Source organism: Phaethon aethereus (assembly GCF_964289735.1).
Source record: "Phaethon aethereus genome assembly, chromosome: 1".
Classification (NCBI taxonomy): Eukaryota; Metazoa; Chordata; class Aves; order Phaethontiformes; family Phaethontidae; genus Phaethon; species Phaethon aethereus.
Window position 1 is genome coordinate 14182796 of NC_138575.1, and position 15120 is coordinate 14197915.

The 15120-nt window shown below is 37.2% G+C and overlaps 2 protein-coding genes across 2 annotated transcripts in view; one reads left to right on the top strand and one right to left on the bottom strand.

Annotated features, from left to right (window-relative positions):
- Positions 1-15120, bottom strand: part of FBXL13 (F-box and leucine rich repeat protein 13) — a gene marked incomplete at its 5' end in the record, with an annotated part of 95928 nt that overhangs the window by 47559 nt on the left and 33249 nt on the right. The gene's annotated exons all lie outside the window — the stretch shown is intronic.
- Positions 1960-8745, top strand: LRRC17 (leucine rich repeat containing 17; the record flags this gene model as incomplete). The annotated part of the gene is made up of 3 exons (XM_082013929.1): positions 1960-2716; positions 6339-6494; positions 8342-8745. The coding sequence occupies 3 exons, from the start codon at positions 1960-1962 to the stop codon at positions 8743-8745; spliced, it is 1317 nt and encodes a 438-aa protein (XP_081870055.1).

Genomic DNA, 15120 nt, shown 5'->3' on the forward strand with positions numbered 1-15120 from the left:
GTTATAGCTGAGTATAATGTAGTTAGCAGGCAGAATGTAATACTAGTAAAAAATTCCAGCTCAGACCCAGGAGATAGAAAGGAAGAGGAAAGGATATCTCCATAATTATTTATTACATTTCCTCTCCCAAGTTCTTTTTGTATTTCTGAGCTCTCCTGGATAGAATGAGCTAGCACATTACCAGAATGGTGAACAGTTCAAAACAACACAGAGGATCCCAGTTATGATGCAAGTTATTAAAACACATAATCAATTTACACTGACTAGCACATAGCTGCCAAAAAGTAACAAACGAAATTTCATTTTTCATGTAAGGGATAAAGTCATCAGTGCAAACACTCCTTCACACTGTGAACTAACAGAATCTGAATGCAGGTAGACAACTGGCAACTACAGGAACGGAGAAACCAATTAATGGGCTTTTAAAGGTAATATTAAGAAGTGGCCACATGGATTAGAGGGATGCAGTAGCATGCGTAGACAGGACCGCTCCATCTGTCTAATGAGTAAGAACTGCACAAATACTGAGAACACCCTACAGCTGAGATGTGGTTTAAACTGATCTACCAATGTGTTTAAAAATGAAAAATTTCTTTGCTTTCCAAAGAATTTTACCTGATATTAGTTGATTTATTGCATCACCTTTCCTACAGATAAAAACAAGATTTTTGAGCCCAAAACAATGGTGTTTTAGAACAGAACACTGGTGCAATGATCTGCTCGCAAGATTGGGATTCAATACCTTCCCAGGTGCTAAAGTCAAGAAGGACTGAGCATAACACAAAGATGCACAGTCATAGAGAAAAACTAAGTAGTTAAGCCAGTGAAGAATTAAAAAAAAAGGTTTCAGAGGGAATGATACTGACTAGCAAAACTAGGAAATTTGTAAGATGGAAAGAAGTTAGAAAATACAAAAACCTGAGGGGTTAAAATGTGTCTAAGGAAACAAAACCTTGTGACCAGACTTCACTGGAAATGAAGGAGAAGGGCAGTGCACAGGAATACTACAGGGAATTCAGGAAGGAACATAACACCAAAAAATTACTTAAAATACTGAGGCAATTTTGGACATGGTTGCAGGGAGCAGTCCTTGTCTTCCCATAATAATAATTCCTAATGATTGTGTCTGGCTTTCTTGGAAAGGTCAAAGCTCCTGGCTTACCCCCCTGCACTCTGCCTTCGGTGGTTTGCAGCAGGCCACAGGCAGGACCTGCCAGTTCCCTTTGCATTCTGCATATGCTCAGATAACACATAGGCTCATGGGCTCTCGCAAAAGATTATTCTTCTCAGTGCAGTCCAGCCAACTTTGTCTACCTGATGTGGGGCATGAGAGACACTTGGTAGTAGCAGAACTAGTTATGACAAATTTGGGCTCAACCTGATAACAAGCCCACACTTGAGCACAGTCTAAAACTGGGGGTTTGATAGGCACTGGATGACTTTCCCTGGTCTGGCTCCCTGTGTGTTCCAGTGGATCAACACGCAGAAAGCTGGAAAGTATTGGCTTCAAGCTCCTCTTTCAAGCACATCTTCCAAGATGAACTTAAATACGAAGAAGCTTCAGCCTGATGCCATTTTCCTGAATACGTGAGAACCTGCTAACAAAGATCATTTAGAAATTGGTCCATGTAGTTTCCCACATTTAATCAAAATGAATGACAGTAGACCAGAGACAGTAAAACCAAGAAAAAAAGAGATAGGACATTAAATCTTCTAAGTATTTGTGAAGTTCCAGGCAGTGTGATGATTGAGTACTTGACTGAATGCTGCATATTATGTAAAAGCCTCCATGAAAATGCCTGTTTCATTTGTTCTAATGTTTCACTTTTCTTCCAACACAGGGATCCCACATACCCCAGCTGTGACTCCCCAGATCTGTACAACACTGATTAAGACTATCCAAAAATTTCAACTGTTCCTCTTGTCACAGGAAATAACTGGGGCCAGCTGAATGTCAGGATGCAAGTAGTTACTATTATACTACTACTTCTTCTTTGTAAAGCGTCTGACTGTAGGAAGACAAGGAATAGGAGTTTGAGAAACAATGAAAGGGAAAACATCTTAAGGAAAGCATCTAGCACTGTTAAGCGCAATGCCCAAGGCCTACCATGTGATATATACACTTATCTTCATGAGAAATATCTAGATTGTCAGGAAAGAAAATTAATTTTTGTGGCACCTGATTGGCCAGAGGATTTAAAACACATGCTACTTGCAAGAAACAGGATTCGTAAATTGAAGAATAACATGTTTTCCAAGTATAAAGTACTGAAAAGTCTGGATTTACAACAGAATGATATAACAAAAATTGAGAGCGAGGCTTTTTATGGTTTGAATAAACTTACCACACTCTTACTTCAGCATAACCAAATTAAGAGTTTATCCGAGGAGATTTTTATTTATACGCCCAGTCTAAACTACCTACGTCTTTATGATAATCCCTGGCATTGCAACTGTGAACTAGAAACTCTTGTTACAATGCTACAGGTTCCAACAAACAGGAATTTGGGAAATTATGCCAAGTGTGTACACCCAATAGAACTGAAAAATCAAAAGCTAAAGCAAATAAAAGCTGAACAGCTATGTAGTGAAGAGGACAGGCAGGACCCCCAAAACATAAAACGGGAGAAGCCTGAAGCTGTCAAACCAGAACTTGATTCCTCTTTGTGCCACATGTATGTGTTTCCTGTACCAACGCTGAATTGCAAAAGAAAAGGTTTGTATCTGTTCTTAGAACTGAATTAATGATTTTAATATTCTTGCTCCCTTACTACATTTATTCACATATTATTTACATCAAATAAATATAGTACTAGTACTCGCCTTACTTGATTTAACTAATACTGTTAATTGTCTTTCTCTCGTAACTACAAGGAACAAGGAGGAATTCTTTCTTCGTTTTACCCCTACTCTGCAGCCCCAATTCCACAGATATTCTTTAGTGGTCTAGTATAAGATACCCAACAAAAATCAACAGGAATAAAATTAAGCATATACTTAAGTCACTGAAGGATGAGCACCTCACTGCTTTGATTTCACAACTATAAACATACTAATGAGTCAAATTACAGCTGTGCTGAAATTGTTGTACTGATAGAGAAAAGCACAGAGTGTCTTTTCTTCTTTCCGGTGTACAAGCACAAAGATAGCAACAACTTTGGACAGAAACGAGCTGTGAAGCAGGACTGGAGCAGCCAGCTGTGCTCACAATGCCCAAAGGATCCTGCTTGCAAAGGAGAGCCCTTGCATCCTCACACTGTCTGTGCAAGATTTCTTCTACTAAGGGAAGAAATTGTATGGGTTTGTTCATAAAGAAATACCTCCTCTCTTGTTCTTCCTCCCAGCACCCAGCACACATTTCAAAGTTGAAGGGCCTTCAAGAAATGTTTTTCAGACACTTGGATCCATTCCATTCTTAAATCCTTCTCAGGCTCCTAAAAGCCACAGTTAAGCCTTAAGGGTAAACCAGCTGGGTCATATATCAACACAAAAGTGCACATTTATTCGTGCTCTTTATTTCCCATATTTTATCCCATGATGAAACAAAGAAACAACAAAACAATTCAGAATAGAGTAATTCTTTATCATTACAAATCTGAAATAAAAAGCATTACTAGGAGTAGCCAAGATTGGGATGAATTTTTCCCAACTTTTTTTAAGCATAGCCTGCAATACCAGATCACTGCAGTATATTTTGCCCACTTGTATCTTGCCATGTGTTTGCTGAAGTTCTATTTGCTTTAACAGTGACTTAAATTTCTGTAACAACTCTGTATGCCCTTATTCTTGGACCTTAATGCCAGAAACAAGCTCAGAAGTCAGTATAAGGAAACAATACCTAAATATAATGAATTAACAATTTCAGTATTTGATTACATGGTTTATCTATTGTGTATGTCATAAAAAATGGTCCACGTTTTTACTTTTTTCCACCCTGTTAAATTCCTTCCTTCTTCCTGGCTAACATTTATTAATTTCTTAATATTCACCTACCTTACCATTCCCTCTAGATAGGATCTTAATTATCCTTCATAGTATCTTATTTATATCATTATTACCTTATGTTTCCAGTAAACTGTGCTACTGAACAAAAACCAGACATATATTATAATCCTAATATAAGAAAAGACTGACTTTCCAGCTCTCCTCATTTAGTGGTATCAAAGAGATGAGTTGATATGAATATATTCAAAAACTTTTGGTAAGAAAAATGTTACTTTTTCCTCTAAGTTCATAGAAACATTAAATGTGGTCTGCACTTCATGGGAGTTTCACAGGCTTTTATGTCATTTTTAAAAAATGGTTTACTGTTTTTAGTACTTATAATGAAGGAATAAAGTTACTTCAAGCTCCACACGAGTGTACTAGTGTGTACAGGGACTCTCTCCTTCAGGTCAAGAACTAAGTATATCAGTCCAGGACTTCCTGAATGTCTAGCATGGACACATTGAGTATGTTCAATATTTTTTAGGAAGTATCAGATCTACTGTGCATATGCTCGACAGCTGGATGCAGATATCCCATGGACATTTGGGATTTCTGAACATATGGTAATCTTTGATGAAAGCATTGTACTTAGTGTCTTTGCATATGATTACTGTGCAGCAGATGCACAATTTCATTGGAATTTTCATCAGAAATAGGAGCATAATGCACCCAAAATGCTGGGAAAACACAAAAATTTCTCCAAATCCACATGGACAAGATTTCAGAGTAGGAAAAAAGGTGCATCATTTGCCAACGCAGTAAGATGACATGAAAAGCTGCAATCCATCATTCCTTTACAATGGAGAGGATTGAGTGACAAGCAGTATACCAGTACAATGTATCTCTAAGGAGATATGACAACAGGTCAGCAGCTTTCAGTTAATGTCAGAAAGCTCACGAAAGAAACATCTTAAAAATACATATAACCATGTGTAGGTTCTCCTTTTTGAAGAACTTATTTATATCTCATCAGATCAGTGATACGCCAGATCTTCCAGTACTTTCAGAATGAAAGTGTCCTATGTCCTTGATTCTGTTTTACCAAAAGTAACTTCTGTTTGCTTTTCCACAAAAAACCCTGTATTTGCAAAAGCAGTTGAAAAAATCTTTCTAGTACTAGCCAAACTCTCCAAGACTCTAAATTCAAGCATTATTTGCATTCATTTGGTGATAAACAGGCCCTGAAACTTTGACATCTGCACAAGCAGGAAGCACTCCAACCAGAGCAGGCTGGAATAGTTATAATATTTATGTATTTATAATACCAAAGTCCTGCTCAAAATCAGATATAAGGCAGGAAGACTCTGATCGGCTGCTTTAGTCTCGAGAATACCGAGTATTAGACATCCTCAGAACTTCAGAAGTACAGACAACACAGATTTCAGCACAGAACCAGAAACCACTTGCTTTCATTCAAAGATGGTCAAACAAGAGATACCGCTCATTTTCTTGTAATAAGAGGCCAGGATTAGAACACTCATTGAGTAAACGTAATCCTGGAGATGAGGTTTATTAACTTTATCCCAAGAGGATTCAAACCACCGTTTGCACTTCCCAAGAATGTGCCCTTACTACTGGACTAGAAGCTATTCTTTCTGTAACTCTTTTGCAAGGAACACTGTAAGGATACGTACACAGATGACTGGGAGGTGCTTGGCTACTTTGGTAATGCCAATGATACTAGTAGGATAGAGAAGTAGATAGACAGAATGCCACTATGCTGCCTGGACATATAAGAACTGTAAGTCTTGTAACAAATATATAGTCTTAGTATTACTAAAACACTCCATAATTGTAACTACAGAACTATATATATATTACTATAAATACTATAACAACTTGCAATTTTATTGCTGATAAAATTTAGAATATTTTACCCTTTGGCCACACAGAACAAAGGATGTAAGACAGCACACTGTAATTTGATTATGGAAAATGTTCACATACTAATGAACATTTTTTTATATAGTTACTCTGGTTTCTTTTCTTTAGATGATCAAGCCGTTCATACATAGATTTTATTAGTATAGTATCTTCACTACCTGCCCTAACCCTATGCAAATGAATAGTACAGTTCTATTAAAATGAAAATATTTTAAAAATATATAGAAAGAGGCTTTACTATGAGCACTAATGCAAACAGCTATTTTCACATGAAATGTAAAGAATACAAGTGAACAAAGGAATGAAATTCAGAAGTTGAAAAAACATGTTGACACTAGTAGTAGGGATAAAAGGGAAAGAAAACAAGAAATAATGCTAGATGGACAAAACTCTGTTTGGTATGCAACTGTGATACCTAAGCAGCAAGAATAATCTAAAGCTAACACACGACTTTTTCATTTTTTAAGATTTAAAGAAAGTTCCAGGTAACATACCTCCAGATATAGTTAAACTTGATTTGTCCAACAACAAAATTAGACAACTACGAGCCAAAGAGTTTGAAGATGTCAGTGAACTGAAGATATTAAACCTAAACAGTAATGGATTAGCTTACATTGATCCTGGTAAGAGAAATTTTAAATATTCATTAAAAATTGATTTGTGTTTTATTAACTATAAACTTTGATAATGTCCTATCAGATCTAAATGTGTGGGGGAAAGTAGGTGTGTTCTAGAAGTAGGTTCCAGTTTTACCTTTTGTATCACTCAATTCATAAAGGTTGCACTGAAATGTATTCATCATGGAAGTCAATGAAGAGAGACTGATTTCAGCTGCCCTTTCTTACTACTAAACCAACCAAGTGCAAAAATTTAATTCTGCAGACTGAAGGCTAATCATTTCCCAAAACACTAAATGACACTAAATAGTTGAATGATTTTTTAAATATATTTGCCAAATCTAAGAAAACTTGCCCTATAGAATCATAGAATAGTTCGACTTGGAAGACACCTTTAAAGGTCATCTAGTCCAACCTCCATATATAACAAGGCTGATTGTCCTGGTTTCAGCTGGGATAGTTAATTTTCTTCATAGAAGCCTGTGTGAGGCTGTGTTTTTGATTTGGGATGAAAGTAATGTTTGTAACGTACCAACGTTTTGAGTTGTTGCTGAGCAGTCAAGGGCTGTCCAGCTTCTCGTGCTGGGCTGCCAGCAAGAAGACGAGGGGTGCACAGGGAGCTGGGAGGGGACACAGCCGGGACAGCTGACCCAGGCTGGCCAAAGGGATATTCCCTACCATATGACATCATGCCCAGTATATATAGCTGGGGCAAAGAAGAAGGAGGGGGTGTGGGGACATTTGGAGTGATGGCATCTGTCTTCCCAAGTAACCATTACACATGGTGCAGAGATGGCTGAACACCCGCCTGCCCATGGGAAGTGGTGAACTTCTGCTCTGCTTGCGTGCATGGCTTTTGCTTTCCCTATTAAACACCCTTTATCCCAACCCACGAGTTTTCTCACTTCTCCGACTCTCTCCCCCACTGTGGGGATGAGGGCTGCGTGGTGCTTAGTTGCTCGCTGGGGTTAAACCACAACACTGCTTTTAAATTATATTGGACAATAAAGCAAGAGACACACCAAAAGGATTTAAACTCTTTTAGGATAAAAATCACTACATATAATTGCTCTTAAGTTATATATCATTAGAACTCAAGTGTCCTTGTTGGCAATTTGCTTATAGCCTATGTGTATTCAGATTTTAATTATTAAAGCAGACACCAGGAGAGAGGTAGAAAGTACGAAGCAAAAAGAGCCTTCTCTAGTAGCATTTTAGAAGTTAAACAGCAGTAGAAAGTGATAATATCAGCAAAATGGTACTTATGAGGTTCAGCATTAGACATAGTCAATTTATTTAAATTAAGACTTCTGCCACTAAATGATACAGTGTACTTGCAAAAAGTATGAACTGCTCTCTGAAATGTGACTCAGAAGAATTATTATGAAGCCCCATGTTTATTATCTTCCATATCTTAAAATATTAATTGAAAGGTTCTATACACACACAAATACATACATACATACAAAAACTACTATCCCTGCACACTAATAGATAATCAGTTTCCATATTTCTACTTCTGTATCACGGCAATAACAGTAGACTTCTATGAGCAAATCAAGTATTCATTCACCTTCACTGTCCCTGTTCTACACTCATGCATGCTCATTAAGTGTTTTATAACTTTACCAGCAGTACAACTCCCCTTATGTCAATATATTTATACAGTATGTCACTTCTCAAAGCACAAGCCATATTTTAAAGTTGAATGTTTGAAAAGTCTTTTTTGTAGCCTTTAGCAAAAAAAGATTTATAAATGAATAATTATCAACATGTTTTTCCTGTTGCAGATATGCATGTTTTTTTCTAACTTATCTTTATAAGGTACCAATAACTATTTTTCTATTGACCAGTTGCTTTCTCAGGCCTCAATAACTTAGAGGAGTTGGATTTATCAAACAACAGCTTGCAGAATTTTGAATACGGAGTACTGGAAGATCTTTATTTTCTGAAAATACTGTGGCTGAGAGAGAATCCTTGGAGATGTGATTACAACATTCATTATCTTTTCTACTGGTTGAAGCATCACTACAATGTTCACTACAATGGCCTAGAATGCAAAATGCCTGAGGAATACAAAGGATGGTCTGTTGGAAAATATGTTCGAAGTTATTACGAGGAGTGCCCAAAAGACAAGCTGCCCATTTATCCAGAAACTTTTGATCTGGACAAAGATGATGAGGAATGGGAACGACACAAAGAACAAACAGTTCAAACAGTAAAGAAGCACGGTGTAATAGTCACTGTGATAGGCTAATAAGGGAATCCCCCTTTTTTTAAGTACATTCAAATATTTGATACTCTGACAAAGAAAAACATGCTGTTTACATTTTTTTGTTAATTATATTGATTGCTTGTAGGACTATCTGCCTACAAAGATTTCTGTTTATTGCAGTTAATAATTACAGAATGGCATTAGTTATACAACATCCTTCATCGAGTAATTGTTTCTGACAATTTGTTCTGGACACTCTTGTGAAATATTTTGGCAAATATTTGAAACTATACAGTAGAAATCGATAGACACAAATGTACATAATGTGGTGGGGAGGAGCTGTCTTATGTATGAATATAGCTTATGTGTTGACACTGAGCTTGCTGCAGGATTGTGACCAAGACACATTTCTCTTGAATGTATTGACAGTTCTTGTATCTATCAGTTTCCTGAAATATTCCCAGAAAACAATTCTAAGATTTTTGTATAGCTTCCTGTTGTTTTATTATATATGAAAAATCAAACTCAAGACTAACCTTAACCATAGTTCTAGAAAAACAGAATTGGCAGTTGTTACACTGATGAGGATGCAAACCCAGAAGCTGGGTTCTACTTGCTGATTTACCAGTGTTCCTTCTCAGTCTTGAGTGAGTAACAGCCTCTGCCATTTCTGTACCTGAGTTGCCTGAAACCATGAGTAGCCAAGACATGGTTGGTTCCCAAGATCCAGTTCCACATGCTGGTATTTGCCTTGTTTGGATTTTGCAGTAGGCAGAGCCAAAGTCTTTCTAGGAAGCATTTTAGATTGCCACGTCAGTTCGACCCATTACATGACATCACTTCTAGGTGAAGAGAACCTCATGAAGGCTGCTGTGGTCTGCATCCAACACACTGGTTCCCATCCAAACTGAAGGTAGGTATGCTTTTGAGTGCTCACTAAAAGTGTGGGACATTCTCAAAGTCCATCCTTCTCCTAGCTCATTTGTAAAATGCACATTATAGCAACTCCTTATCACACAACTGTCTATGTGAATATACATTCATTAAAAACTGTGATTATTCTAATACTATGGTAAACAGAGCCACACAAATGCCCCAGCTAAGTAGACAACATCTCGAAACATAAAATTCCTTGCTACATAATATAGTGGCTAAAAGTTCTTTTACAAAAAAGCTGTTTTTACTGAATGACTATTCTTAGCTTTTACATAACAGTTCTATGTTTTTAATTTCTGCATCAGTTAATATTGAACTAGCAGAGCTAGTGGCTCTTAAAGACAGATATTATAAACTGGTTTTTACCCATGGAAAGGATGAGTAACTCCCCAAGCTCACATGGTGGACAAGTAAGGAGATGCTGGGTTAAAACTTCAGTATTCACAGCTCAAGCCCTAGACCAATCTCCTGCTCTGAGATCAGTAAGAAATATGTAAGTGCAGGAGAGAGATTGAGGGCCAAAAACTTTAAATATCTGTGAGCTATCATGGAAGAAGTTCTGGAACACTCCAGGGAGAAAATTTGCTCCTTCAAAGATCTGCACACAATTATGCTGTTTGTGGATTCCTCTGGTGCTTTAGGCACAAGCCCAAAAGGTCAAACATTTTGTTTTAGAAGTGCAATACAAAGCACTCAGCGCGGTTATGCTTGCATGAAATAAAAGAACAACATAAAGGAAAAATTCAGCAATTACTAAGCGTGGTAGGAATGCCAAAGAATCCTTAAGCAAACACAACCTATTATTAGGATGTACTGTGTCCAGCTCTGGAGCCCTCAGCACAGGAAAGACATGGACCTGTTGGAGCAGGTCCAGAGGAGGCCACAGAAATGATCAGAGGGATGGAACACCTCTCCTGTGAGGACAGGCTGAGAGAGTTGGGGTTGTTCAGCCTGGAGAAGAGAAGGCTCCAGGGAGACCCTACTGCAGCCTTCCAGTACTTAAAGGGGCTTGTAAGAAAGACGGGGACAGACTTTTTCGCAGGGCCTGTTGTGGCAGAACAAGGGGTAATGGTTTTAAACTAAAAGAGGGCAGATTTAGACCAGATATAAGGAAGAAATTTTTCCCAATGAGGGTGGTGAAACACTGGTGGGTGGGATGGTGGGAGATGCCCCATCCCTGGCAACACCCAAGGTCAGGTTGGACAGGACTCTGAGCAACCTGGTCTAGTTGAAGATGTCCCCGCTCACTGCAGGGGGGTTGGACTAGATGACCCTTAAAGGTCCCTTCCCACCCAAACTATTCTATGACTCTATGATTAACTGCATGCCTTCATGTCCTTCATTATTCAGATTATGAATATATTTAATGGTGCTTTACTGATAAACTGAATAATTTAGCCATTTCTTCCACAACATCTTTTAAAAACTTTATAGCAAATATAACAGTATCTGACTCATCCCTGCTCCTGGGAATATCTTAAGCATTACCATAATTATTAAAGGTTAATCCTAATAAGATAGAACACAGATGAAAATCCCATTTGGCTGGTAATATTCACTAAATGGGGCATTTTCTAGAAACCCAGAAGTGCTGAAAGAAAAAAAAATCTGTCGTAAGTAGTAGTCAGCATTAAGTGAAGTACTCCTTTTCCTCTCAAATTCTGGAGGATTATTTCAGAATGGAACTACTAGGAATGATTGAAAAGGACAGACAATGGAAGGACAGCAGAACAGCTGTTAAGAAAAAAAGCTAGCTTGAGGCAGGCTAAAGTCTGGGTAGAAAATGCAATCTAGGAAAGGAATATAGGATAAAAGCTGGATGAGTGGTCTCTGAGCTCTGTGGACAGCAAAAGGTTACCAGTTGGAAAAGCAGTGGAATAAGACTGAGGACCACAAGCAGTGGCCTAATTGTTGTACATAAGTTCAAAGGCCCTGGGGATTCCTAAACATAACATGAAATGTCCCTCCTAGGACCAAGGCTGAAACCTGAAGGTTGAAGTGATAAATAGGACAATTATTCAGTAGCAGCCAGAGTTAAGGGGGGAGGGGGTGTGATTGTTCAGGGTTCTCAAACAGTGGCAACAGAGAGTGTTGCATCTGCTGAAAGTTCAAGGGGGATGATGAGTTCAACATGCTGCCTATATCTAACAGCACAAGATGTTTGGTGACAGCTATTAAGTGTGAAATCTGTAAATGAGGGATATATCAACACGGACACTCTAGAGGAACATGGTTCAAGAACTATCCTGCAAATAAAGGTTTCAGTGTGAACTCCAGTGCAATAACACCAAAATGAAATTCAATACTTAAGAGTGGATCTGTCTAGACCTCTGAGAATCAATAAGGACTTCTAGCAGTCAAGAGAAGAATGGACTGAAGTTTTGAATGCTGGAATTGTCCTTGCTACATTTTCCTTAGACGGCCTTTGGAGCTTTCAAGGAGTAGCTATAAGTTCTATTCTTTTAATTATAATGCACTATGATTTTATTCCTTACTGTCTAAAGTTATTGTATATTTCAATTTTTGCAATGATACTAGAGAATTGTTATAAAATAGATATAGGAGTATTCAAGTGGCCGTTTAGTTTCCTATAATTAAAAAAGGGGGTGGGGGGAAGCCCTCCTTGACAAACTAGCTGGAACCCATTACGGTTTTCTGCATGTTGGCATTTTCAGACACCCATACTGAGGATGTGGCAGAATAGACAGTAATTGCATTTGTGAATAATGTAAGAACACAAGAATGGAAACAGTAGATTGGGGCAAGGGTCATATCGGCTAACATGTTCTCCTGACATTGCCTAGTAGCAATTTAAGAAAAGCCTGTATGAACAGGAAAAACATATAGGAGCTATGAAGATAGTACAGAAGAAGGCAGCCCAAGGAAGAAGACAAAAATACATTTGAAAAACATACATATAGGGGAAACAACTAACAGCTGATAAAAATGTCAGCATTACGGGTTAATTGCTCTCTTTCTCTGAGCTGCTCTGAAATGTACTGTAAACTAAAGTACACACTCCATGAAACACCACAGCCACAAACCACAATTTAATGTTGACATGTCTTTGTTTCTGTAGTATTTAATCACAGAAGTCCCAGATGCGCTTCCACATCTAAAAGAAAATCACAGGCCCTCCTCTTCCTTTATATGCTTTTTAAGTCCGTCCTTTCAGTAATTGCTCTCCTGATTCCCCTTCTTTCTCTGTCCATATCCAGGAAACAATTGCATGATAGTGCACTGTCTTCCTGATATGCAGTATATGTACTAGGAGTGCTGTCTTAAGGGATAAACTACAGCACTCCGCAGAAGCAGTGCCCCGCTCTCTACACAGCACACATGACGCACAGAAAAGATCATTTTGTGCCATGTTTTGCCATGACAGGGTGCAGGAAAAATGGATAGGTCTGTCAATACTGTGACCACTACTGGGAATAAAACACTTCAAAAGCTTCTGAGGAAATTTTAACTCCTGCGCTACGAATATGAATGGCAGCTTTTAAATGCAGTTCCTTCCACACACATGGAAGTCAAATGATTGTCTAGGATCACGGAGTGGGTGGAGTAATACCACAAAGAGCTGAGCTGTAATTCGTGCATCTCATATACTCATTTTTCTTTGGCACAATAACACATTGATTTACCAAAGACAGTCTGAGTTGGAATCCTATAACATTCATATGTAGATATTAAACAATAACTACTATTTCATGCATATACCACATACCCAAGTTGCAGTACATAAAAACATTTTTTTAAAATTGCAGCTAATTAATTTACAAAAAAATATTAACACAATTAGCCAGCCGAACAGACCTAAGCCACAGTTAATATCACTGCTGTTTTACCATTAACAATAAAAATATGTTGCCAAAATCTGTGTAATCTTGGATTTATTTGGAAAGATGAGGTCAACTGAATGGGGAAGTTCAAATGGAAAGGTTCATCACATCTGTAGCTAACTGAAGAGACAGTTCAACATAGTTTGTTAGCTGAAGAAATGTCAAAGGAACAGAATTTCAATATAATTTTCAATCACTAAAAAAAGATAGAGAAATAGTTTTTCAGCAATTTAAACATCCACAAGAGTTTCAAAAGAATGGCACAAGTAGGCTGTATGATCAATATCAATAATTTTTAACAGAAGAAATATGTTATTAATCTAAATGGCAATAGTACACTGATATAAATGTGTTTCATTTTTAAAAAGAACTACTGTGTATCTTCAAAGTTAGAAGAAACAGCTTTATAAATCAATGTTTTCTAAAAGCCCCTGTGGACCGTCATACATGATTCATCACAATTAGTTTAAAATTAATAGCACAGAGTAGATGTAAATGGATATAATCTTTCATTTTGAGCTTACAGAAAACAAATTATCAACAAAAATGGAAGTTATATAGTTTGTAGATATACAAATTGAATTTAGCATTTTCGATATGTAAGATAAATGGAAATGGATGGCAATCAACATACTGATATTCCAACTGCTACAACCAATATGCTGATACTTCTAAGTTAAATTATTTTAACTAGATATGAATCAGTTAAACAATGTCATAGAAAAGGCAGTGTGTATATAAAATTCAATTCTATCACAACTGTTCTTTACATGTTCTTAGCTTTAAACACAACGAACGTTACTACGGTTTTAGTTTTGCACTCAAATACATAAGGAAAAAAAAATCATAAAAGGATTTAACATATCTAAGTACAGCCCCCATAATGAAGGCGACGTGGCTGTGTATGATTTATTTTGGCTTGCTTGCTTTATTAGCTGGCAAAGTTCATTATAATATTAAATTAAATTATTTTGCTGAACAACTTACATGCTGATATCATTCAAAATGTTATTTTGTCCTGTGATTTAAAAGCCAAGACCATGATCAAATATACTCTTTATTCTTGGCCAATTGTTCTGTTCCGTCACCACTCTAGAGAGCAAATTGTTCTCACCCATAATTACACAGTCACTTTCTAAACCAAAAGAAAACACTGGAATTGTTACAGGCTGCATCAACAATTTCAATCATGTATTATCTGATTAAATAATAAACGCATTATAGTCTCAAAAAATCAAAATACGTTATTTTTTGGAAAATAAAAACATTTTCCTTTTTTATGCATTTGCATTCAATTAAAATGTAGGCTAGAAAAGAGTCAATCAGTAACATTCTCCTGCTTGAGAAATACTGAAGTAAAGCTGTGCCAGGAATCAAAAACATTTCTTGGGATCTTGCCTAGTTGTAGCAGAAGAGTTTTTTCTCATGAAAAAACTACCAAGATGTTTTAACACTCTTCATGATAAAATGGCTGAATAACAGGATGCAGGTAATTCCTAACAAATCAAGTACACTTTCACAGCTAGCTCTGATCTTCTAACACTGATCACAAAGGCTTTTATTTTTCCTGCCCACTTCTCTGCTTAATGGAGTATACAACTGCATTCAGAAAAAGATTATTGACCTGCAACTATTGCAG